The sequence below is a fragment of the Aricia agestis genome, chromosome 7, assembly GCF_905147365.1.
Source record: "Aricia agestis chromosome 7, ilAriAges1.1, whole genome shotgun sequence".
In the NCBI taxonomy this organism is placed as follows: domain Eukaryota; kingdom Metazoa; phylum Arthropoda; class Insecta; order Lepidoptera; family Lycaenidae; genus Aricia; species Aricia agestis.
The window spans coordinates 9,632,844-9,659,005 of record NC_056412.1 but is presented as its reverse complement, the minus strand read 5'-3'; the positions used below and the strand labels follow the sequence as shown (position 1 = coordinate 9,659,005).

At 34.1% G+C, this 26,162-nt stretch overlaps 4 protein-coding genes across 4 annotated transcripts; 2 read left to right on the top strand and 2 right to left on the bottom strand.

Moving 5' to 3' along the window:
- Positions 1-2,265: 2,265 nt before the first annotated feature.
- LOC121728894 (zinc transporter 9) lies at positions 2,266-9,117 on the top strand. Its single transcript, XM_042117216.1, has 12 exons — positions 2,266-2,794; positions 2,869-3,068; positions 3,169-3,241; positions 3,319-3,445; positions 3,856-3,994; positions 5,184-5,339; positions 5,513-5,624; positions 6,067-6,277; positions 6,608-6,725; positions 6,792-6,866; positions 7,868-7,981; positions 8,585-9,117. The coding sequence occupies exons 1-12, from the start codon at positions 2,410-2,412 to the stop codon at positions 8,627-8,629; spliced, it is 1,755 nt and encodes a 584-aa protein (XP_041973150.1). The 5' UTR covers positions 2,266-2,409; the 3' UTR covers positions 8,630-9,117.
- Positions 9,118-10,403: 1,286 nt separating this feature from the next.
- On the bottom strand, positions 10,404-17,570 carry LOC121728875 (ufm1-specific protease 2). Its single transcript, XM_042117199.1, has 10 exons — positions 17,511-17,570; positions 17,108-17,329; positions 16,751-16,978; positions 16,193-16,366; positions 14,538-14,637; positions 14,045-14,191; positions 13,574-13,696; positions 12,502-12,760; positions 11,739-11,992; positions 10,404-10,778 (listed from the first exon to the last, which is right to left on the bottom strand). The coding sequence occupies exons 1-10, from the start codon at positions 17,547-17,549 to the stop codon at positions 10,567-10,569; spliced, it is 1,758 nt and encodes a 585-aa protein (XP_041973133.1). The 5' UTR covers positions 17,550-17,570; the 3' UTR covers positions 10,404-10,566.
- Positions 17,571-19,741: 2,171 nt separating this feature from the next.
- Positions 19,742-21,240, bottom strand: LOC121728672 (exosome complex component RRP43-like). Its single transcript, XM_042116897.1, has 5 exons — positions 21,099-21,240; positions 20,847-21,021; positions 20,464-20,758; positions 20,094-20,223; positions 19,742-20,011 (listed from the first exon to the last, which is right to left on the bottom strand). Exons 1-5 carry the CDS (start codon positions 21,113-21,115, stop codon positions 19,774-19,776), a joined length of 855 nt encoding a protein of 284 aa, XP_041972831.1. The 5' UTR covers positions 21,116-21,240; the 3' UTR covers positions 19,742-19,773.
- A 1,632-nt stretch (positions 21,241-22,872) lies between these two features.
- On the top strand, positions 22,873-24,903 carry LOC121728642 (60S ribosomal protein L31). Its single transcript, XM_042116864.1, has 3 exons — positions 22,873-22,943; positions 23,076-23,305; positions 24,736-24,903. Exons 2-3 carry the CDS (start codon positions 23,082-23,084, stop codon positions 24,884-24,886), a joined length of 375 nt encoding a protein of 124 aa, XP_041972798.1. The 5' UTR covers positions 22,873-22,943; positions 23,076-23,081; the 3' UTR covers positions 24,887-24,903.
- Positions 24,904-26,162: the final 1,259 nt, after the last annotated feature.

Here is a 26,162-nt window from a genome sequence, read left to right as displayed (position 1 = left end):
ATATCTGCATGCATCGTCCCATGGTTACGACTTATGAGTTATGAGCCTATAATGACCCTGTATTGATACTTTTCATAGTCTTTTAGATCGAGACTCGAGTTTGTCAAGCTATAATTAAAAAAAAATCTATATCTACTAAGTCTGAAGAGTATGTTTGCTTGGACTCATTAATCTCAGGAACTACAGGTCCGATTTCAGTGTTAGATAGCTCATTTATCGAGTAAGACAATATATTATCACGCTAAGACTAATACGGTCGAAGAAACTCAAGAAAATATGGGAAATATTAGAAATTACGAACTACTGGAGCAATTTTTATGGCAATATTTGGCACAGATATAGAGACCAAGTGAAGGAAGTAGGGACATAAGCTATTTTTTATGGGAAAATGTACGGTTTCCGTAAAATTTCTAATAGACGCGGGCGAAGCCGCGCGGGACATCTAATTTGACATAATTATTTTGTCAGTTTGACAGTTTAGACATTTCCTGAATTGATTGAAATGAATTGCTAAATGTGACCATTTTAGCCCCGCAGAGTTTAGTGATAACTAGCTGTTACCCGCGACTTCGTCCGCGTGGACTTTAGTTTATAGCGCACGATGTCAACAAAATTGGTGTCAAAAGCTTTTATCAAAAAAACTCTATAGCCTATGTCCTTTCTCAGGCTGTAGACTATCTGTATACAAAATTTCATTACAATCGGTTCGGTAGTTTTGGCGTGAAAGCGAGACAGACAGACAGATAGACAGAGATACTTTCGCAGTTATAATATTAGTATAGATAATATGGCTGAGAACACAATCATGTCAATTGTCAGCATTATATAAACAAAAAAGAACTAAAGGTTTCCTGTTGTCCCGCAGACAGGCGCGATATATCGAGCGTTCCTTGCACACAGCCACGATTTTATCGACCGATATTTCTTACGAGAGAGCGCCGCGCCGCGAGTGACGCAACCTATGTTGCCAACTCTTCAAAAATTTTTCTCCTAAAGCATCTTAACAGGGACTGTATACCGGTATTTTAATTTTACCGATATTTTCCTTATAATATCGATTCACGTATCGATATCACTCGAAAATATTGATATTTCAAAGGGTATCATAATATTAAGTCCAGCGTACTTGGAGGTCAGTGTTAGTAAGTAAGTTTTAGCAGTGTAGTAATTTAGTGGGTTGTAACCCACTAAATTTCGAAGAAAACTTACCAAAATATAAATATTTGGGGTACGTTCCACAAAATTATTAATAATTATTTTTGCTTATGCAACTTTCAAAGTAACCTTAAAAGATGGGTCGAAGTGGACTTTTTTACATATTATGCAAAATAATTCGTTAATTTGAATTTGAAAAATAATAATAATAAAATATCTAATTATTATAGTAAAGTATGATTATATAACAATAAAAATGATAATAATAGTACTAAAAACGAAATAAATATTATATTAAATATAGCTGTAAAAAATTAACTTCCAAAAATATCCCCAAAAAATTTTAGCCCCTAAAAACCAACAATATTTATTTTTCTCACTAAATTAAAAAAATCGTACATCTGGCAATACTGCGTTCTTGCGATATTCTTCCATTGCGGAGTTATTATCGCTTTATTTTCTTTTATAAATATATACTGGTTATATTTAAAAAGAACATAGCTTATACTTAAAAATATCATACAAATAAATAATAAATAAAGAAAAACAATATATAATTCAATTGGTTTGTAAAACATAAATACTCAGTTAAAAGTAAATACTGAGTGTCTAAATTCATTTTTACTGAGTATTTACTCTGGTCTGAGTAAATACTCAATAGCTTACCCATCCCTGCTGCCGACCCCTGACTCCTGAGTCCTGATACAAAACATTCTAGAATCATAATATCGTAATATCGCAGGACGGAGAAACACAACGTCCTACTTCCATTGCGGTGTTATTATCGCATTATTCGCAGCAGTGTGTAAAGTTACATATTGTAAGTATGACCATCCTAATACAAAATGACAAATGTACTGTAAACATTGTTATCTTAATAACGCATGCGATATTATCAACCGATAATATCGCATGCGTTATAAACGTTAATTTACGTTTGCGCTCTAGTTCTGCGTAATTGCGTTGGTGCAGCGTGTGGCGTGCCATAAAAAAAAACTATACTAACTGTCAACTGTCAAAATCTTTGTCAAAAAAAAAAACTATACGTCAATGTTTTGATAAATCTTTGTCTTCAAATTTCAATACGGAATCTTATTTTCATAGAAAATTATTAAAATATTGTTTGAAGATTATAGTACATACTGTAAATTGTAATCCTTGCTGTATAACGAGCATTAGAGAATAAATATGTTAAATAGGACACTGCTGTAGACCGTCATAATTAATAGAAAAACGAGGGAGACAATATCAAATATGATTTTACTACCTTCCGCTGCTTCAATTTACAGAAAACTGGGAAAACAATATTATACACAATTTAAATACTACAATGCGATATGCTTTACTACTCCTTGTGCTAACGTAAGCCTTACAAAAATATGTCAAAACAAGAAGCAGCAGTTTTATACATCAGCATACTACTTTGAAAAAAGTGAAACATTAAATGACAGCAAAGATTTAAGCAAAAATGATATTGTTTCCAGTAAAAAGGAATCAAAGTTGCAAGAGAAAAAGCTAAGGGACATCATTGTAAAGACAGAAACTGATGAAGATAAACATGTAACAAAAGTAACTATAGAGAGATCTCAAAATGTAGATACTAAAGCAATTAAAAAAGAAGCTGCACCGGCCCCCCCGAGTAAATAATCTTTGTTTGTTATATTTTTGCTTCCCAATATTTTTAAATATAACTTTTGCTTATAATATCCCCAGAAAAGAAGAGACTCTTAATTGACTTTTCGGCATCTTATACTGAGAGAAATTTCATAACACCAATGAGAGCCATGACTGAATATCTTCTGAAGCAATCAGATTTGGAAACTCTACCTAAAGTTTTGAGGCGGTCTCCGTATGAATTAGAACCACCAATCACTGTGTATTACAGGAAAGATGTTGAAGCAAAGGCAATTGAGGTGAGGACAAACTTAAAAAAATTAAAGCATTGTAGCACATCCCTGGCGTCGTGATGTGTTTACAAATTTTAATTATTATTTTTTTATTTTTCATGCTAAGATTTGGGGTTCCAAAGATGCTCTTGACAAAGAATTATTAAGAAGAGAATTGGATAGAAGAAGATATGAACAAGGTACATTTATTTTTTAGAAACTTAAAGATATACTATATCGAAATTATTGTTTTTTAAATAACAAAAAAAAATTTCAGATGTATTCACTGTAAAACGAAGACTAAGAAATTATAGAAGGGAAATGGGACATACTAAACCAAAGCAAGTGGAAGCAGTGGGATTAAAAACAGTTTCCGGAAGAGTTGTTTTGACTGCTGTTGGAATGTAATTATAACTAATATGGACTTAAAGATATTGAACATAATATAACTAGCTAAAAGCCGAGCTGTGTGAGGGCTCGCGTCATCACACCTTGACTGACTGATGATGACACATCTACAATATATATATATAAAAACCTTGACTGACTGATGATAACACATCTACATATATATGAAAATTACTACGTTAACTTACAAATCAATAGGCATGATAGTTTTTCCGTATAGTGTATTACAATATAATATGTAAAGGTTGTGGGATATACTAGGGCTCGCTTCACTTGTTTTGATTATTTCAAGCGGGCCTTGTGATAAACCATTTACAATCATGCAAATAATATTGGTTTATAATATTAATGTAACACTGATTGTTAGGACATTGTGCAAGTCTTAAAAATGTCATTTATGTTTCAGTAATGGATGCAACTTTATATTTAAACTTTGTGCCTGGCTGTACACTGGATCTCACAGTCTATTTTCTGAGTGTATACACTCACTAGCCGATACAGTAAATCAACTTATTTTAGCTTATGGAATACATAAGTCTGTACAGGTAAGTGACAAAGTTTTTATTTTATACACAAAAATAAAACTGAAACTTTTTAGTAAAGACAATTATTAATCTGTCTCTTATGTTTTTTACCAAGAGTACAAACTAGAAACGAGAATAATTTACATTTAAAGAATAGGATACTTGACCTATATTCAATTTCATTAAACAAATGCATATTTCTAGTAGGACTTGGCCTAGGAAACCGTATTTCACCCTTATCATCAAATAAAAGCTTATGATTGGTTAATAAAGTCGATTTGAAAACATAGACATAATATATACCATAGTATATATTAAGTCTATGTTTGAAAATATGATTTTATGAAAATAGGATTTGTACTGACGAAAACGCTTTGGCGTTACTTCCGATTTGGATGTGACGTCATCAGACTCGTAATTTAATATCTTTTATTTATCGCGCTCGTTATATGTAAGTTTATTTGTACATAAATAATAAGAATAAGCCTAGAAAGATTTGCAAAATATATTTTCTTGAATAATTCAAATAAAACATCAGTTGTATATAATTATTATCTCCATTTATTCTAGACGGGAACTGAAATAGCCAAAACTTTTCTCCAAAAGTTTTCAACATTACAAATTATTTCTAATTTCTTATTTAATTCTTTTATAATTTTTGGGCACTTTTAGACTCGAGCATTTAGGACATAAAAAAATTTCAATAATGAGAGTCTAAAGTACAAAACGTATGACGTCACACTATGGCGGACAGTGTTTTCGGCGCCATTTATAAGGCATATTTTTCAATCAACATTTTTATGGGTTTCTACTGTGTAAAATATTAAAATATTAGTTTTTTTGTGAAAATTAATGATTAAGAAGCGATTAGCATGAAGAAAAAAATTAGGTCAAGTAGTCTATAAGGCTTCAGCCAAACCTACGCGTCAGTAACGCGGGACGGGAGCGTCTGCAACGCGAAACTGGTATGCACAACTGCGCGACTATGGTGCGAAACCATAGATTATTCCCGCTCTGCCGACGTGAACGTCCCGCGTTGCAGACGCTTCCCCTTCGCAGTCACTTTGGTAGCTTAGATTCGCTTAGGTTTAGTCGAAACTTTACTTTTCTATTTGATACACCTCTTCACTCGTGTGTAAGTTTGATGCACACTGGCTCAGCTTTTTTTCAAATTAAGTATTTTATTTTACTATTTTAAATTTAATCGTAGATTGCAGATCCGGACCATCCATATGGGTACACAAACATGAGATATGTGTCGTCCCTTATCTCTGGTGTGGGTATATTCTGTGTCGGTTGTGGACTGTCGTTCTATCACGGAGTTACTGGAATACTAGATCCTCAACCCCTGCACGATTTTTATTGGGTATAAAACAACTATACATATTTTATTGATCAATAAACCTAATATTAATATGCTGAGAATTTGAGTATGGTGTAATAAAAAGTGTATGTTTAAAAAACATAATATTATGTTACTATAATCTATCTTTTTGTCTTAATTTATAAAACTGTATCTTATTTTCTGTTTATTCACAGGCCTATTTTGTCCTTGGAGGTGCTGTGGTTTCTGAAGGTGCCACATTGATGGTAGCTCTTAATGCCATCAGAAAAGGAGCAAAGGAGGCAAATATGTCATTATACGATTATAGTACGTATTTTTATATCTGTTTAAGAAATATTATGTTGAACTTAAAAACCTAAGCACCATATTGGACTTTTTTATATAAAAAAGTCGAATATAGAACTATATCTTTTCTGAAGTGCAATATTTTTTGGCGGCGTTGTCACTTTTTGTGTAGGCCACACATTTTTACCCTGCACAGTAGGGAAAAATTTCAAAACTATTTTATAGAATATTTTCATAACATCTTTGCAAGAACAACAACATTTTGTCGTGAAAAGTGTGTTGGCTGGAGAGTGGAGACTGAGTATATTCAATATTGCGTGACATGTAAATTGAATATTTTTAAAATCTGAATATTTTTAAAATATTCAGATTACATGAAATATCACACTGTTGTTTTAATAGAGAAAAAGAATAACAGCACTGTGAGATATGATTATATATAAAAAATAGTAATAATTTCCAGTAATGCGCAGCTCGGATCCCTCCGTGAACGTGGTATTGTTCGAAGACACGGCGGCGGTGGCCGGCGTGGTGGTGGCGGCCAGCTGCATGGCCATCGCCCAGTACACCGGCAACCCCCTGCCCGACGCCATCGGCAGCATACTCGTCGGCACGCTGCTGGGCGGCGTCGCTTCCTTCATCATACTCAGCAACGTCGGAGCATTGGTGGGAAGGTAAAATAGTAAACGTTTGAACTATAATGGAAAGGTAAAATAACTATTCGCGTTATAGGAAACATACACAACAAACTGGTGAATGAAGAAAACAACGAAATGTGCTGCTACCTAGTTCTCGCTCGTTTTCAATACAGCGTTTTATGTGGTTTTTATATTATTTGACACTAATTTCTGATAAAAATAAACTAATATGTCTCCGGTATTTTTAAAAAAATAATTAAAGTTATTGCATGTCACACCGATGACAATCTTCTTAACAAAATAGACTGCGAGTTATTTTGTCTTGTTAATACCTTATTTAATGCATCTTTAAATTCCGTGTTACAGATCGATCCCACATGAACAATTGGACGAAATAAACAGTGTACTGGAGAGGGACTTCATGATCAGAGCCATCCATGATGTTAAGGGTATAGATATAGGAAGTAATCTTATTAGATATAAGGTAATTATAACTTAGTACTAATGTATCAGAATTTTAACATATTTTTAATGACTGCACTTTTTTCAGGCTGAAGTAGATTTTGATGGAAGGGCTTTGACAAGATCATATTTGGAGAAACATGATCTAAACAATCTGTTAGAGGTATGTGCCATTTTGTAGAATATGTGTTTAGAAGATAATATGTGTATAATGTAACACAGTTTATACAGTGTTAAAGTTAAACAATGTTTCGTTTTCAATTGAAACATTTAACAAGTCACTTGATAAGGACAAACATAATATATTATAATGCAGCTTATTTTTCTTATAACATTTTTGATAGTAAGACAGGGTCTGTGTCATCTGTATACACAGTGAGCATAATTTCGTCTGTAAGAATAAAAATATTAAATAAATATGTATCTAATAAAACTGGCCAAGTGCGTGTGGGGCCACGCGCAATATAGGGTTCCTCTAGTTTTTGATAATGTTTGTATGGTCAATGAATGTACATTTATAACGTGTTTTACACTACTAACAACATCATCTCAGTTATATTCAAAGGAATTTGAACGAAAAGTTCCACTTCGCCGAATACATTTTTTTTAGTTGATCGACTATTACTCAAAAACTTATTAAGTCTTCTTAGCTGCGACAGTTTTTCTTTTAAATTCAGCATATTTTCTACTCCCGTGATTTTTTTTCACATTTCCAGAAGCAACTGTTCAGCTGGTAGAAGGGGGGGGGGGGGGGGCACGGGGACTCTTCCCATTTTTTCAACTTTAAAACTTCATATTTCAAAAATGGATCCCTAAATCGGAAAATGATCTATAAATACTCGTAATATTTTTAAAACCTATCGAACAACACCCACACGGTCGGGTGGACGCAAAAAAAATTGATGTCTAGGGGAGGTACCATAAAAATATTTTTTTAAGAATTTGTATAACATTTTGTCGGCATCATTAATATCAGCATTCATGCCGAATTACAGCTTTGTAGGTCCTACAGTCTCTAAGTAAAATCGCGGACAGTCAGACGGACAGACCGAAAGACAGTTCCTTGTTGACTACAGAACCCTAAAAATAGTCTTTTTTAAATATTTTATAACATAATAAGACTGATTTATAGGATTTTATAAATTTCTCAACTTTTTGTTGCAGGATATGAAGAAAATTGACACAATCGACGACGTAGAGGCGTTCCTGTTGAAACACGGCGAGAACATTGTAGACATGCTCGGGGGTGAAATTGACAGGATAGAATTGAAGCTAAGGGTAAGTGACATTTTGACACATTTCTCTTTAATTAGTACGAGGAACGAGAGACACCAAAAAACGACATAGATCAGGGGTTCCCAATCTTTTTCAGCCTGCGGCTCAGTTACACGTAACATATTTTGTCACGGCGCCCTACTCGGCCTACTCCACCTAGCTATTAGAAAAATATACATAAATATATACATTTAATGATTATTATAGTTCGGTTAAGCAGGTAAATAATAATAAACAAATATATTTTAATCATCTACCAGCTTTATATTATAATTTAATTTTGTCATATTTGTGGTTTCGGATAATGTGGAGAATCGACTCACGGCGCCCCTCTTGCCTTTCCTCGGCCCACGGTTTGGGAACCCCTGACATAGATCTTTAAGCCGGCCCCTAGATGAGCAATTTTACTGTCAATATCACGTATTGCGTAATAATATTGACCGTCTAGGGTTGATATTGAACATCGTGCGCCTTCAATCTAATTGTCAAATAAACTGTTCAATAAAATTGAAGCGTGATATTGACAATAAAATTGCTTGTCTAGGGGCCCGGGGCCAGCTAATAGTTACATATTATACGAACCATAATTTCATATTCTTGTTTCAGAAAAAGTTTCCTCAGATTCGGCACTGTGATTTAGAAATTCTGTAAATAATATGTCGTTAGAAAAAAAAATGAGGCGAATTATTATCAGCAACGGCATCTTCATTCCTGATACCGTTTAAGTTTTGAATTTAGTTTATAATAGGTTTGGAAACTGAATTCGAATTTTTATGTCAAATCGATATGGCTATAGATTACAATATTTTGATAATTGTTATGACACGTTAGAATAGGTCGCGCACATTTTTAGGATCGCTCTACGTAAGTAAAATGTGTCTGCCAATAATGCGGTACCGTCAGATCGCAATTCGTCATTGATCTACCAATAGCAAACCTCCGTGTGCCACCAAAGTTACCTAAAAATAGAACAATGTTCCCTTTCCATTCTGCGAGCTATTCAAGAGTTGGGCGCGACATAATATTATACCTAATATAGAACTATGAAGTCATTCTTGATATATTATACAGGATGTAACAAAACCAAGTGATAAAACTTTAGGCTGTGTAATGTGTATGTGTCCCTTACATATAGTTCACTATGAAAGTAGCAGCGCTGAAAAAGCATTTTTTTTGTGATTTATATGCCCATATAAATCACAAAAAAAAATAAAAAGCGCGCTCGAGCGTCATGGATGTTCCCATACAAAAGTTAAAAAAAATGAATCCTTTTGCATTTCTAGTTTCACAGGGAACTCATACACATCCTAAAGTAGTATCATTTAGTTTTGTTAAACCTTTTATTGTATATCAAGAGCTACTTATATAGAATCTAGATAATTAAGGAAATAATTTATTATGCCTTTGATGGCATTGACAATATTACACATAACTTTAAGAGTCCGACGAATTATCTTATTAATGTATTAATTAACAGTAACTTGGTGTTGTACAATTTTTTCGCAAGTTTGGCAAACACTGAATATTTATAATTTATGTGAAGAAGCTGCCAATTTTTTCAGGGTAAAAAACTGCACCAACTTCAAAGCACAGTTTGTAATTTTTTTCAATTATTATTTTAAAGAGTGCACTTTGAACCTCAAGGTAAATTAGATACACTCAGTAAAGATAGCAGAAATATTTAACTTTAAATAATTTAATCGCGAAGAGGTTTGTGCTACTAAACAGTTGAATTTACCTTTGACATAATGTTATTCTCTCAAATATAAAACAGTATATTGGAGGAGACTGTAATATATTTTGTTAAATATCTTTTGCTAATAACTGTGATTTTGTGTATATATAGGACGTAGTGTAAGCGATTGTGTAACTTTTTAATTTAGTTCAACACAATATAAATAATAAACTGTAACATCTATAATATATTCTATGTTTTTTATTCACATGCCCCTAAAACTACAATGATTTCTTAGCATAATATTGTTAAAACGAGCTGAACACCAGATTACTTTGAAGTATATAATAAATTTAAAAAAAAGTATGTGAAATAAATACTTTAAAATTTGTTAGATGCTTTTATTCAGTAAAAAATATAACATTTTTATTATACACAAATTTACAATTTCTGTCTCAGAATTAAAATGCCGTTAAAATTAATTTAAAAAGACTATTTATAGACCTTAATAAATTATTCTTATTAAATAACAAGCAACAGTATGGTGTATTGAAAAAGCACTTTACAAAATAAGACATACCATATTTCGCAATATAAATTGGTTGAATTAATGTTATCCTAGTGATACATGACTATACAACACAACCTAAACAGTCTTAACCATTATATCACGTGCAGAACCTATGTTAACAAAATGCGTTTATCTTTAATCAGAACAAAATTGAATTGCATTAATTTGATTTAAATACCGAAATATAACATTTATTTGTACTAGAAAAATATTCTATTCGTATCGTGCATAACTTTGGAGCAATTGTGCAAAAAAAAAAACGAATAAATTATGACAATTTCACTTGAAAATAACTCTTTACACTTCTATGGCAGTCAAGTCCAAGACTTAAAAAAAATCACCTTATACGCAGGGTGTGGTTTGTGGCAAGCAAAGGTTGTAATGTGCAGTCTTGTTCCAAAAGTCGGCATTTTTCCATCCGCACCAACCCTTACTAATTATAACACTGAGGTCGTCAGCGCCCGTGTAGTGAGGATCTAGTATTAGATACCTCGTTTCGTCTGTCTCAGGGTTGAATTCTACGCCAAGTATTGTATGAGCTAACACTCCGCCACCTGAAAAGTATCAAGCAAAAATGAAAAAAAAAAATTACTCATAGGGTCAATTCAGACCGCAACGCGACGAGGCGAGGTGCGACGCGGCATAAAATATTTGTATGAATTAGACAGATTTCAATTGCGTGAAACGTCTTGCGAATTTGTCAAATCCATACTAATTTAGAAATGCATCTACGCGTCGCGTTGCGGTCTGAATCAACCCTTAGTCGGCCCCTAAACTATCGTTGACGTGGGAGAGCCATGCTTCGGCACGAATGAGTCGGCTCGACCGGAGAGATACCACGTCCTCACAGAAAACCGGCGTGAAACAGCGCTTCCGCTGTGTTTCGCCGAGTAAGTGAGTTTACCGGAGGCCCAATCCCCTATCCTTTTCCTTTCCCTACCCTCCCCTATTTCCTTCCATACCCTCCCCTATTCCCTTCCGTACCCTCCCCTATTCCCTTCCCTACCCTCCCCTATTACCCCTTAGAAGACCGGCAACGCACCTGCAGCTCTTCTGATGCTGCGAGTGTCCATGGGCGACGGAAGTTGCTTTCCATCAGGTGACCCGTTTGCTCGTTTGCCCCCTTATTTCATTAAAAAAAAATCAATTGCATACAGTTTATATTTGACAATTAGATTGAAGACGTGCGATCTTTAATATCAAATATCAACCCTAGACAGTCAATAATATTACGCAATACGATGTGATCGAAGGCAATGCGTATCACGTATTGCCTGCGCAATAAAATTGCTTGTCTAGGGCCCCGCTTAAAGCAAAACCGCACTAAACGATACAACGCGGCAGCGTCGATACGGCGACACAAAACGTCAGTTCTATAGAACGTGAAGTGTTGCGTCGCGTCGCTGCCGCGTAGTGTCGCTTAGTGCGGTCTCACCTTTATAGCGTTAAATGTTAACAAAATTTAGCTAGAAAATTTATTAATCCTTTAGTCGACAATAGCAAAAAAATCATACCAATCATAATAGGGCTCCCGTGTCTCTCGAAATGATGAAGTAACTCTGGGGTGTAATTTAGTAAATCAGATCCAGTGTTGGCAAAAATAATTCTGGACTGCACTCCCAGCAGGGTTTCTAGACAGAACATAACCTCCGTGGACCCAATCCAGTTTTTTGATCCCAGGAATGCCGATGGCTTATCACCGATGCTAACAAGGCACTGTTGTATTTCTCTGTGAGATGGAATGTCTACTGTTGTGTAGCCCTGTAACCTGTAAGGAAGAAAAGCTAGGTCAGCGGTTCCCAAACTTATTTTCTCTACTGCCCACTTTGAGAACAATTTTTTTTTATTTAATTTAAAAGATTTTTGCCGCATAAAAATAAATACAAGATGCTAAATTATTAGTCGTTTCCAAACCATATTATTACCATTACCACCAATTTAATTTGCATTCCCGAATTTTCTCCAATTCCGGAATTCCGGAATTTTGTTTAACAAAATATTATAGTCGCCTCCAAAACTTGCTAGGCATAAATTAAAAGTAATATGAAGGAATAGATGCACTTAATTTAAAATGCATCCGGTTGAAATGAAATTACAAATCACCCTTCTGTCCCCCCAAACCTCTACGTCCACAACGTCGCCATTTTTTTCTGGGTTACTTTATTTTATTTAATTTTAAAACCTGATCAAAATAATATATTTTTGGTCAGGCTTTAAAATTAAATGTATAATAATATACATGTTATTGTGCCCGTAAAAAAGGGAGAAAAATATTACCTGAACCACGAAAATATTGTCTGCATGGAGCGGTAGGCGCACCCCCAGCCGTCGTCATTAAAATTGTCTTGCATGTAATGGTGGTAAGTGTAGTTGCCGCGGACCAGTGCTACCCTCCAGCCCGGTTTGGTCTGTTGGTTGATGGCTTCGTGTGGGTTCACCAGCTTAGCAGTGGCTGGTGAGTAAGCGTTGCCGCGTCTGAATATAGGTCGGTCTACCGGCAACGCCAACTGCTCATGTAGCTGACGCCTTTCCTTCTCTACACATAAAAAATGGATTAATGAAGACACCCTTACAAAATTAAAATATTAACTATTAAGAGGGCTACTGACCCAAAAAATCAAACATCGTCCTTCTCTCTTCACACTCACGCCCGTCTTTCATATGCCAGGTGAAAAAGGATGACGCGGAATCATCGCCAAGTTAGTTTTACTTGAATAAAATACGAATGAAAAAAGTATTTTGAGCAGGTTTTATCAATGCCTTTTTAGATATTTAAAAATACTAAAGAAAAGAAAGCAAACTTCGAAGATCCAAGCAAAAATGTGTCTAAAACGAGGTTTTTTGTAAAAACCTTGTTTTAGAGAATATCGAGCATTTTTTCAGTAATCGTGCTTTCGTCTTGAGCATTTAATCTTCATGAACTGAAGTTACTTGTGTGAGAAAATCCATTTTCTAGACTTTACAGATTTTGAGATCTAGGTTTAAGTATGTAGTCAAGTTAGGGTCAGGTGCATTTTTAAGGTGAGACCGCATTACGCGACACTACGCAGCAGCGACGCGACGCGACATTTCACGTTTCATAGAACTGACGTTTTTATAGAAACTTACTTCATACGATTTTATAAAAAGAATATTTGGCCGTGTCTCCTTTATTATATTAATTCAAATGCTATTATGATGCGACCTTTTAGAGTTACATTAGATTTTATTGGTCACCTACGCTTTCCCGACATCGTTGCTATTGTTTGTTAAAGTCAATTTTTTTTTTAATTTATTTAAAAGTTAATTCGAAAAAGTAGTATCCTAGTAGCATTATAATCTAATAATAATAGGTGATGTTATTACATACCCATGCTTTCATCTGGAATGCTTTTTGGTACAATTCTTGTTACAAAGTGGCCCAGAAGTTGTGGGAGAAAATGATAGGTTTCTGGTAGGCGAAGACCAGCGCCGTCTCCAATTCCTTCTTGACCTGTTTAAATTGTTTATAGTTATAATAATTGTTTAAGTTGTAAGATAATACTAAGTAATCAATAGGTTGAGCACAATTATAAGAACCTTTGGTCAATGAGATGGGTCGTTATTGGTAAATCGCAATCAGACATTATTATATACATTAATAGCTAATCAGTTTGGATATTGCCGAGTTGAAACTACCCTCTAGGTATAACAATATTAATTCTAATTAATATTCTTATACCCTCTTATTATTATTATTATTATGATAGTATATCATAAATAGTACTCTTCAATATAAAAATTAAACTTTGTAGACTACATTGCCTACTAAAAATGTTAGTATATTTAACAATAAACAAACCTAATTGTTCCAATATGCCACTTTCTAGTAATCTGAGGGATCTGCAGGCTGCTTCAACAAGTACTGAGTAAAGATCTGATACTTTCGTGCTCCTGTTCACTATCGCCAAAGTGTCAATCTTCAGTGGCATACTAATACAAAAGGCAGCTGAAAAATAAGTAAAATGTTATATATGTTTTATAACATCAATTTTCTGTTTTGACATAGTTTCACCTAAGCCCGGGCGCGCACTAGCGGCCAGGTCGCGACGGCCATCGAGATAGAATACCTTGTATGAAACCGCCATAGACCACGCGCACCTGGCCGCACGGCGTCCAGCGGCCATACCATACTTTCGGTGGCCGCCGCGACCTGGCCGCTAGTGCGCACCTGGCCTAGGCAACCACTGCCACTCATGGTAATAACATTAAATCAACTTGTTCATAGCCATACTGTGCCTAAGCCTGACATAACCCGAATAAATTATTTAAATATCGCATTCCTCAATACTCACGTTTCCTCTGGGTCGTCATCATTTTAACAGCAGTTTTAACGAGTTTCTCTGATAACATGTCTTTTGTGGCTCGCATGACTAGATTAATAGGTACAATCTCCTGCAAGCACAAAAGTGTTATTTTTTTTTTCACATAATATTATGACATATTATTATGATTAAGTTATTATAATGACTAGGGCCCAGAAGAATATGTAATAAAAAATCCAAAATCCTACTAATATTATAAAGGCGAAAGTTTGTTTGGATGTATGGATGTGTGGATATATGGATGTTTGTTACTCTTTCACGCAAAAACTACTGAACGGATTTCAATGAAACTTTACAATAACATAGCTAATACATCAGAATAACACATAGGCTACAATTTTAACCGACTTTCAAAATGGGGGAGGTGTTATGTTCGTTTTCTTATGTTCAACGATTACTCCGCCGTTTGTTAACCAATTTTCAAAAATTTTCTTTTGGTATATAGGGTATCATCCCAATTTGGTATTATATTCACAAAAGTGGTGATCTGATAAAGGATCCATAATTAATCGAGGGAACTCTTCAAAATTTATAGGGAAACATGTGGTGACTTCGGTTTCGTCAGAAGTATTCTAAGCATATGCTACCAACAAGTAATATTTTGCACCGAGGTATACCTGGTATGCCGTGGTTCGGAAGGTGCTGAGAGAACTCCTGATTCTTTATAGATACAAGTATGGGAGTTTTGGCGTTGTTTTAATAACGGAAAGCATATGCTACTTTGCAAATTACATTCATCATCATCATCACTACCATATTATACCATGCATCGTCCGATGGTTATGACTTATGAGCCTATAAAGAGGTTATAGGTACTTTTCATAGTCTTTTAGATCGAGTCTCGAATTTGTCAAGCGATAATTAAAAAAAATCTATACCTACCTAATATTACCTATAAACCTGAAGAGTATAACTAAGGTCTGATATAAAAACTTATTTCAGTGTTAGATAGCTCATTTATCGAGTAAGACTATAGGTTATATATCATTACGCTAAGACTAATACGACCGAAGAAACTCAGGAAAATGTGGGAAAAACGGGGGAAATATTAGAAATTATTAACTGGAGCAATTTTTATGGCAATATTTGGCACAGATATAGAGTAGACCAAGTGAAGGGGTAACTTAAGCTATTTTTTTGGGAAAATGTACGCTTTCCGTAAAATTCGTAATTTACGCGGGCGAAGCCGCGCGGGACATCTAGTATGTCCATAAAATATGGACAAAATATCGAAAATATGGAAAAAAAAGTTTAGCCATGTCAGCAACAGGATCTTCAGCATCTGAAACGTTATTTTCTATTTCTTCAATAATAATCTTCTTTGGAAACAAAATACGACGATAAAACGCGAGAAGAACGAAATACGCAGCTGCATGGTGGCGGGAACATATATTTTTTTGTATTTTTGTGATATTATGGATGAAATGACAATCGTCATTTTCTTTCAAAATATGGACTTATCTTTGTGAAACTCTAAAATATGGAAAAATATGGAAAATAAAATTTGGTTTTTCACAGTCTAAACATGATAATTCATGTAAAAACACATTCTAGGCAGAAGAAAATTAAAAATATGTATTAACATAAAATAAATCCGGGCCCTGATAATGACAAAAGGCACATACAATCCTGTTTACAAGATGTTTCTTCTTTTTCAAATTCTGTTCTGGATTTAAAGATTCCATAAGATCTCCAATGTTAGTATCCATATTTATGCCTGTCACTCCAACATCAGATGCTTCACCAAATAAATAAACTGATGTGTTATTAATGTGGAAGGATACCTGTCCTGACGCTATCTGTAAATAACATTTAAAAGCATTCAAATAATGCTTTTACACAAAAAAAATTCAAACAAATGAATGCTGGATTGTAGTTTATTGGATGGATACTATTAATAGTAATAATATGTCCCAACGCTAGGTAATGCCCTCCCCTCTTTCCTTCCGCATATCTTTATCTTCTGCTGTATTTGGCCACTCTTCAAAAAAGAGAATAATATATAATAAAAACGAGAATTAATGCAACTGTCTCAAAATTTTATATTTTTTATTGATTTATTGTTTGTTGTATTTTAACAACAACAACAACACTAAAACCCAGATTTGAGTTTGAGAAGAGAGTGTAAACAAATTTCTATAAAGACTTCAACACTAAGTAAACCAATAAACATGAAAAATTACCTTAACTCTTTTGCTTTGTAAAACATTTTTTACTCCAGGAATAGTGGCTTCACATTGAAAAGGTAAAACTGTTGTTAATCTTAAATGTAAAAACTGTCTCCAAAAATCTTCTTCCTCAAGAATTTCATAAGATGTCTCTTCCAACTTATCATGAACCAGAAAATATGCTTTCATTTTATTGGCTTTGCTTATTGTAACCACAAGAGGGTTATCCGTAATATCAACATCCTAAAAAAAGGTAACTTGACATAATGGCTAACTGTAGTGCAGAAAAAAATATGAACAGTTCATGTTATGTGCATTTGATATTTTATTTTCTCATGCCAAGAATAGTTCAGCGTTGAAAAATGCACTCACCTGAAGAATTTCCTTTGGACGGGAATCTAAGCTTAGGCCTTCCGTGAATTTTATTATACCGCATAACTCAACCTCAGCTGGCAAGTTAAGTAAAAGCTGTTTATAAGTTTGTTTCTCGTTTTCAAAATATTCTAAGCTTAATCCTATTACGAGTAGTGTGCCATCGTACATAAGACCATAAAGGCATCCTATATCTTCATCTGTGTATATTTTTGATAAGCGCTGTAAATAAAAAGTGAAAGTAAAATAAATATGCTGGTCCTGTGGGAACATTCCGGAACAGTGTTGAGGGTGTTGTGTGCAGAACCGAATAGTTTTATTTTCACGTGTCATTTACTGTTTAATAATCAAGTAGTTTATTATTACTTTTAGAGCAATTTCCTATTTTTAACATTATTTTTACCTCAATAACATTTTTCGTGATTTTAAGACGTGGTGACATTTTTACAAAACTGACGTTAGAAATTTTGAACCGCTTTGACATAAATGATTATGACATTGACAGCAGGTTTTGAGGTTACGTGTCATTTGTTTTTTTTTTAATTCAACTTCAAATCCTCTAAACTTGAACAGACCGTTTAAAACTTAAAAACCGCTTAAAATTATTATTATTATTCCTTGGACATGCCGAGACCGATGCCTTATTCCGTATTGGAGATAATTATTTTCTCAAATGTATATTATTGAAAATTGCTGTACAGACTATAAAGACATGTATAACAAATAGAAAACCTAGGTTTCGTGGGTTTGATGGTGGGAAGTTAAGGGGACCTTTTATTCTTTAATACTCAGACTTCAGAGCCTTTTATTGATGATCTTTTGTTCTATAATGAGTATAATTTAATAGTATTCAAATGAAATTAATTGTTTGGTCCAAGAGTTACACATTAACCGATTCAGTGCGGATGACACGGGAGCCATGTCATACGCGTTTTTAACGTGTGGCGTATGACACGGGAGCTGTGTCATTTGAAAAACGATTGTATCTCCCTCAAATTACACTTTAGAAGGTTCTACCCTGAACTAAATCATCTTAATTTTCCACGTAGAACAAGCCTATAGGCTTCGCCTCTGAATATTCTGTGATTTGAAAAAAAGTAGGGGCCGTCAACCTTTTTTAAAAGGTGCATTCATTGCGGATTATACGGCAGCCACGCCTTATGGGTTTTTAACGTGTGGCATATGACACGTAAACCGTGTCATTTAAAAAGCGATTGTATCTCCCTCAAATTACACTTTAGAAGGTTCTACTCCGAACAAAACCGTCTAAATTTTCTACGTAAAACAAGCTTATAAGCTTCCTCTCTGAATATTCTGTGAATTGAAAAAGTAGGTGCTGTCTCCTTTTTTAGCCCACCGTACACTATTCTGATCACAAAAATTTGGACGCCCGCCAGCTAACTAGCCGCCAGCTAACCTAATCGCCAGGTCTATGACAGAATAATGTAACTGCAACTTATAGGACTGGTACTGACTTCAAAATTATGAAGATTGAGAACAGAAATACTGAGTACAGAATAAGTATTATTTAATACTTTTTAGTTCAGTTTATAAAATTACTATTGTTTTTACCTTGGAAGTCGGTTTTAATTTTTTTGTTTCAAAATAATAATTTTACTCTTTTTAGTTATTCTTAAGGTTTTCTACACAATTTTGGCGTTTTTTACTTGGTAGCCATAACATCAAATTCGATAATAGTATTATACTTTAAAATAATAAAATAATATTAAAATCATTAGACAAACTACTAGAATAATGATCTAAAACATCAGTCTCGATCTATAAGACTATGAAAAGTACTAATAACAGGGTCATAATTTGATGATGCATGGTGTAGTGTTGATGATGATGATTAATGTAATCAGCATAGTAGCTTATGATTTTGGTATTTTAAACAACAGCGAAACTCCTAAACACGTATCTATAAGGAATGAGGAGTTCTGTTCAGCACCTTCGGGACCGTGGTATACCATGGTGCAAAATTTTTCTTTTTGGTAGCATAATATGATCAAAACACATCCCATAAAACCAAAATAACCATATGTTCTCATTTGATTTTCAAGAAGTCCCCTGGATTCCTCATGGTTCCCATCATCAGATCACCACTTTTGTGAACATGGTACCAACTCGGAACCGGATCAATTGGAACAAATACCCCATACAACAAAAGAAAATTTTGGAAAATCGGTTCACAAACGGCGGAGTAATCGTTGAACACACCTCCTCTTTTTTGGAAGTCGGTTAAAAAAACTTTCTTTAAATTTATCTACGAACGTATTATTTACTTTGGAAACCCAGATCTATTTAATATTATAGGTAGGTACACATTTTTCTAACTTTGAAACCTACAAAAGGTTTGCAACATCTGAATAAAAAAATCGCTTACCTGCCATTTTCAAGTTTACACTTAGTAAAACTTCTTGAAATCAACTCAAAACAACGTAGCCCTCTGTCAACAACAATGGTTTGGGCTCAACTAAATAAATTAAGTTAATACAAGCGTAAAAACACGGTAGCCGTGTCATCTACTTCTATGGCGTATGACACGGCTCACGTGTCACGGGAAAATTGTATGCCGCCACGACTGAAAGTCTTCAAAAAGGTGCGCCGCATTGAATCGGTTAAGCAACTCAATTTTATTTGTAAATGCTTTATTTAATATTAAATTACTTTTCTTTTTTAATTTGAAAATCTTTTACACAGGTTTCAATAACACATTCCACAAGTTTACTTCTTTCTTTGGCTGTTTTTAAGGTTTTCTTTTCAGATTCTGATGACAAATTACTGCCTCCATACTTTTGAACACCACATAAAACATCTTTATTCCAACAAACAATTAAATTTGCTCCATTTCCTCCACACATTTCCTCTTCATATAGAGATGGGTCAGTTAAGACAATACTTCTGTAAATAAAATAATATAATCTACTATTAAGTTCTAGCTTATTATCATTAACAGCATAGGTAAATAAAAAAGCCTTTTTACCTTGGTGATTGTTGAAAAATAGCAAAACTTGTAGCTATTGGTAGACCATGAAGATTTAAGGGATTTCTTAAACTTGTGTCCACTTTAATCTCCTCTGTTTCTGCATCATATGTCACAGTTGGCAATGTTACTAAAACATAATTTGGACAAGCTATATATTCATTATGCCAAAATAATTGTATCTAGTAATAATCTGTTTATTGTTTATTAATAAACATCACATTTAGACAATCATACATAAATATTAATTTGACATATTAGACAATATGTCAAATTAATATTTATGTATGATTGTCTAAATATGATAGATAGACATCTATTGTGTTTCTATAAAATAAAATTAAATAAATAAACAACTTAAAACTCTTACATGTTTTTAAGCTAGCCATAATAGTCATAATACAGGCATCTACAACACTGCCATCATTATCCAGACAAGTTAGGTCACAGTACAAGACCCATGCCAACTTATCGGGAACTATACAAAGATCTTTCAAGTCAATGCATTTAGAATTTACCATAATATCTGATACTATATTATTAATGACTTGTGCATGATCCGATGGTGGGCCTGGTCTAAATTTCGACGAGCAAAGTGGTATAAGCTCAACATTTGATACAATATAACCTAATTCTGGTTCTTCAGCTTTTGGCTTAGCTAGTTCCTGAAATATAACAATACCCATATAAGTACAATAATAATTACGGTAACGCTTAATATTTGTAAGCGATTGAGGTTTTTTAACAACTTACTAGTTTTATACCGCATACAACAGTGGTGTTACCACATTTTACGATTGCTGATGCATCTGCGGCTGTTATAGAACCCACATTTAGTTTAATGTTTCGCTGCTCCTCAAATTTTCGGCCGTCTGGCCGAGCATTTCTCAATATGTAATCATTAAAATATTTTCCAGGGTGTATTAATCTAGAAAATTCAGAGAAATATATTATTCCATATGTGTAGGTTATAAAACCTTTACAACTTGAAAATAATTTTATTACTTGTAGATCTCAGCCATTGTTCACACAACATTAATAATCATTTAATACAATATAAAACTATGAAATATAGAGTTGTTATTGCTTTATATCACAATTTTTTCTTAATTTTTTGAAACAAAACAAGCGAGATTGACAACTGCTAAACAAATAAAATCAGTAGCAGGTAATTTGACAGTGACAAGGACAACTTGTATTTTTTTTTTATCAAACAATAGTCCTTGCAAACAATCAAGTATGAAGTAAGTGAAGATATTAAAAAGTGGCAACATCGTAGTGTCATCCCTTTCAAATCGTCAGCCGTCAGCCGTCGTTTCATTTTTTCGCAGTTTGGCAGCTGACTGTCAACTTCATAATGGAGTGTCATGTTCTACCAATTTCTGTCAGATTTTAGAACATGAAACTCACACTGACTGACACAAATTTTTTAACTTTGCGCATGCGCAATGTACATTGAAAAACGAAACGAACACGACTAATCTAAGAAAAAAGGGATGACACCACGATGTTGCTACTTTTTAATTTCTTCACTTTCTTGACGGACTATAATACTAGCATTTTAAAAGAAAACTGAAAAGAGTGATGTATAGTCTGTCAAAAAAGTGAAGAAATTAACTAGTGGCAACATCGTAGTGTCATATGTCCCTTTTTTCTTATGCCCAGGCCGCACCTGCGTAGTGTTTTTAAATGAACGTGGCCAAAAAGTGGCGAAAAAAGGAACTAACTAGTAACGCTGCCATCATACAAAAACGTCATTTTTGACAGATCTCCTTTACCAGCAGTGCCCCGTGCTACCCAATGAATAAGGAAACAGATGGAAGCGACATAACTACAAAAAAGTGTGGCCGGCGCCATATTGCCAAGAACTAAACATGGCAGTCTATAGTGATGTGACACTCGGTTGATATTTGTCGAGGATATCGATAAGTAAGATGTTATAAGTGAGCTATTAAGGTTAAAATCTTTTAAATAAATTATCAGATTCTTCACCTTATATTTTTTAAATTCGATAAAAAAGTACATCACTAAACGTCAAATCTACTAATTTCTATGTTGATTAAATATCGAAAATCAAGCCATGTTATATTCTATTCTATCACAAATCTTATTTATTGTCTAATTATTAACTAAATTAGCACATACGAAGTCAAGCAATCGGTAAAATAACAAAAATTTTAGTAAAAATATAAACGTACCGATCCAAGGACAAACTTTTTTAAATTTCTTCACTTTTTTGACAGACTATAAATTGATTAAAAAAAAGCAAATTGGTCGAAAAGTTTGACCGATATAACGATATTTTTGTCGCCATATATCGAGACCGATATTGATATTTTTTCAAATATCGATGTATCAATATATCGATATTTTCTTTCAATTTCGACATCCCTATAACACTTTCATAGTTTATGTACCTCGGAGTACCGGAACATAAAATGGCGGACCGGCCACAGCTTAGATTATGTACCTATAATCTAAGGGCCACAGTATTTTGATTTGGTAGAAGACCTAATGGTCTTGCCATGCGGTGCCGCGTCCACTTATAAAAGTCAATGGTGCTAGAATAGCATAAAATGGCATAAATTATTAGGCGATGCCTTTAGCTCACTGAACTCCACACGTACGCCGGACTTACGATACCCAACTGTTTTTGTGCCTTTTAACTATTTGACCGCTTCAAATAGACCGCTTCAATCAGCAATCAGCAGCAGGCAGCAGCAAGTATAATGGAGTGCTTTAGCTGTATAAACGCAAAAAAAAACAATACTATCAATTGTCAAATGTCATTTTCGCGTTTGGAGTTTGACATTTGACAGCTCTTTTAAAATTTGGCAATTTTAGGCTGAGGTGTGTGTGTTTCTGTTATCTAAATAAATCCAAGTTTTTATGCCGTATTTAAAAACAAATTCTATGAAATATCACAAATAAGATCGTATACGTGTTGTATGAGTATTTATTTTGACCGTTTGTGATTTCCAGACCATAATGGCGAAGCCCAAAGGTGAGAGGAAAGGCAAGTCCGCCATCAACGAAGTTGTAACTCGTGAATATACAGTGAATTTACACAAACGCCTTCATGGCGTAGGATTCAAGAAACGCGCACCTCGCGCTATCAAGGAGATCCGCAAATTCGCCGAAAGTCAAATGGGAACCCCTGATGTTCGTGTTGACACCAGGCTAAACAAATTCCTTTGGTCTAAGGGAGTCAGGTAATAAATCTGTAATATTTAGGTACTTTGCCAACTAAACGCAGTTTACCAAAGCGTTAATTTTATATTGGCCTACACTAGTGATTCGCACCTATTTTGTGTCAATGTTTTGGTATTGTTTATCTCAACGTTTTGAGGTTATCTAAACTCAAACTGATTTTGAATTTGGCCAGGAAAATACGTAATTCCCTAAAAAGAGATATCTACAGGAGATACTATGATGTTTGTTATTTTATACCATCAATCCCCAAGCGGCACCCTGGCTGTTCGCATAACAATTGAAAATCTATTGTGTCGCCGATTCCCACGATCGGGGTATTAGGCGTGTCACAGACAGAGCAGGTACTGTAAAGATGTATATTATAGCATGATACATCTCGATACATCTTTCTATAGAAATCGTTAGGAGACCACACACAACAGCTATAATGTATATTTTTACATCTTCGTATCTTAAGATACAGAGCTATATGAAAATATATATTTATATTTTGATACATCTAAATACATCTGAATATATTTCTGTATATTACGAATATTACGATACATCTCTTCTCTTCATAGAATGTTCAAAAATTTCTGTGATTATATTATATGTGTGTGATAGACAGATACACACAGTGTTGCCACTTGCCACCTTAGCACAGCACTTCACAGCAGAAACTGCAGGCAGTCTGTTCCCCAGAGCCTATATTTTCAATCAAATATAGAATCTACATCATTCTGTTTTTGACACAATATGTAACAATGCGCGCATCAAAATTACAATCCAAATCATTTTTGTTTTTGGAATGGTATTTCGGCCAAGACTATGCTAATTTTGAGAAAGCCTTTTACTTGATTACTACAACTTAATTAACGAAATAAAGGTAGCATCTTCTAAAACTTAAAATTACCTACAACTAGGTATCAGTACTAATACAGTACCGACTTTTCTCAAAATACCGGACATTGTTCTGTCCGGTATCACCTTTTATTTTTTACGGGATTGGCCTTGAAAATACCAGACTGTACGCTAAAATACCGGACATCTGGCAACCCTAGATGTAATGTACATTAATATACATTACCTGCTCTGTCTGTGACACCCTTTAACAGAAACTATAACCCAAAGTTAGAATGTAGTAACAATATGTTATATTATAACAATGTAATGCAGAGAACCAACTTATCATAGATAGAATAGCATGGGATACTTAAATTACATTGAAGTTTTCAGAAACAGTTTGTGTGGTCAAACTGTAGTGTATGTGACACTCACTATAGATTCTAATTAACTAAGTTCAAGTAGTAATATTATGTGGATGTATTTTAGTTCATTGAAGGATAGATACAGGTTATTTAGATTTGAAAACCTTTTCAAAAATGTGCTATACACAATATAATATGTACCAAAACCTGTTATATCTAATGTCAAGTTTTTTTTTCAGAAATGTTCCCTTCAGGGTCCGCGTAAGGCTATCACGCAGACGAAATGATGATGAAGACTCAGCACACAAACTGTTCACATTGGTGACATACGTGCCAGTTGCCTCAATCAAAGGTCTGCAGACAGAAAATGTTGACGCTAGCCAGGAATAAATATTAAGTTAAGCCTATTGTGTGTTTCATTTGACTATTAATCGATTCAGTGCGGATGACACGGGAGCCGTGTCATACATGTTTTTAACGTGTGGCGTATGACACGTGAGCCGTGTCATTTACAAAGCGATTGTATCTCCCTCAAATTACACTTTAGTAGGTTCTACTCCGAACAAAACCGTCTTAATTTTCCACGTAAAACAAGCTTATAGGCTTCATTTCCGAATATTTTGTGAATTGAAAAAAGTACCTTGTACTGCCTTCTTTTTTAGCCCGCCGGACCCCCGCCGGAACGCACTCTGTTCATACATTTTGGACCTCGCATGCTATCAGAATTCTGACGTGTCAAAATGTATTTTCTGATCAGACATTCGGAAAATGTGCGGCCGGGCTTTTTAGTAGTGAACTTTTAAGAAAATAAAGAAGTAATATTTTAAGACTTTCAAGTTCTCGATTTATACTTGCGTTGATATCAAAGTATTACTCTATCTACTAACGATTTTTGTTTTAATCTAAGTATTTTCTTTCGAAAATATTTCTAACTAGCTGTTTCCGCAAACTTCCTTACCCATAGGAATAAAACGTTTCCCTGCGGTTAAAAGTGGTCTTGTACCTATAAGCTTTATTAGTGAAACCCAATTATCGTAAAATTTATCGAAAATCGATATAATATTATATCGAGGAAACTTAGTTTTTATGTATGGAATTGGCTAGTTTATATATTTTTTTTATTTCCTCATGGTTCCCATCATCAGACCACCACTTTTGTGAACATGGTACCAACTCTGAACCGGATCAATCGGAACAAATATCTAATCTATACAACAAAAGAAAAATTTTGAAAATCGGTTCACAAACAGCGGAGTAATCGTTGAACACACAAAAAAATATCCACAGCTGAATGTATAACCTCCTCCTTTTTGGAAGTCGGTTAAAAAACTTCACAACGAACTTCTTTAAATTTATCTGCGAACATATAATTTACATCGGAAACCCGGATTTATTTAACGGATTAACGAAGTTAACTATTTGATTAACGGTGCCCAGCTATGGTAATAAGTAATAACTAATAAGATGATCTTACAAATAAATAAATACACAGTAAAAAATCATATTCAATAAATTTGAAAGAATATTTCATGATCGTGTATATTTAAGTAAATATAGCTTTCGATACAGATTTTTCGCGGAAAAAGTCTGGAAATATTCCGAAATCCAAACTTAATAGTAATTTGGCTCATAATGTTCGTTGAATACTTTTAATTTGTGCTAAAAT

Coding starts and splice junctions, on each gene's coding strand:
- LOC121728894 (XM_042117216.1), top strand. CDS start 2,410: ATGATTTTACTACCTTCCGCTGCTTCAATTTACAGAAAACTGGGAAAA. Junction 2,795..2,868: donor AGCTGCACCGGCCCCCCCGA/GTAAATAATCTT, acceptor TAATATCCCCAG/AAAAGAAGAGACTCTTAATT. Junction 6,278..6,607: donor GTCGGAGCATTGGTGGGAAG/GTAAAATAGTAA, acceptor TCCGTGTTACAG/ATCGATCCCACATGAACAAT.
- LOC121728875 (XM_042117199.1), bottom strand. CDS start 17,549: ATGTCACCACGTCTTAAAATCACGAAAAATGTTATTGAG. Junction 16,979..17,107: donor GTCCAAAGGAAATTCTTCAG/GTGAGTGCATTT, acceptor ACCTTTTTTTAG/GATGTTGATATTACGGATAA. Junction 16,367..16,750: donor TACAAAGCAAAAGAGTTAAG/GTAATTTTTCAT, acceptor TGTTATTTACAG/ATAGCGTCAGGACAGGTATC.
- LOC121728672 (XM_042116897.1), bottom strand. Junction 20,224..20,463: donor TATGGCTAGCTTAAAAACAT/GTAAGAGTTTTA, acceptor ATTATGTTTTAG/TAACATTGCCAACTGTGACA. Junction 20,012..20,093: donor ATTTTTCAACAATCACCAAG/GTAAAAAGGCTT, acceptor TTTTATTTACAG/AAGTATTGTCTTAACTGACC.
- LOC121728642 (XM_042116864.1), top strand. CDS start 23,082: ATGGCGAAGCCCAAAGGTGAGAGGAAAGGCAAGTCCGCCATCAACGAA. Junction 23,306..24,735: donor CTTTGGTCTAAGGGAGTCAG/GTAATAAATCTG, acceptor TTTTTTTTTCAG/AAATGTTCCCTTCAGGGTCC.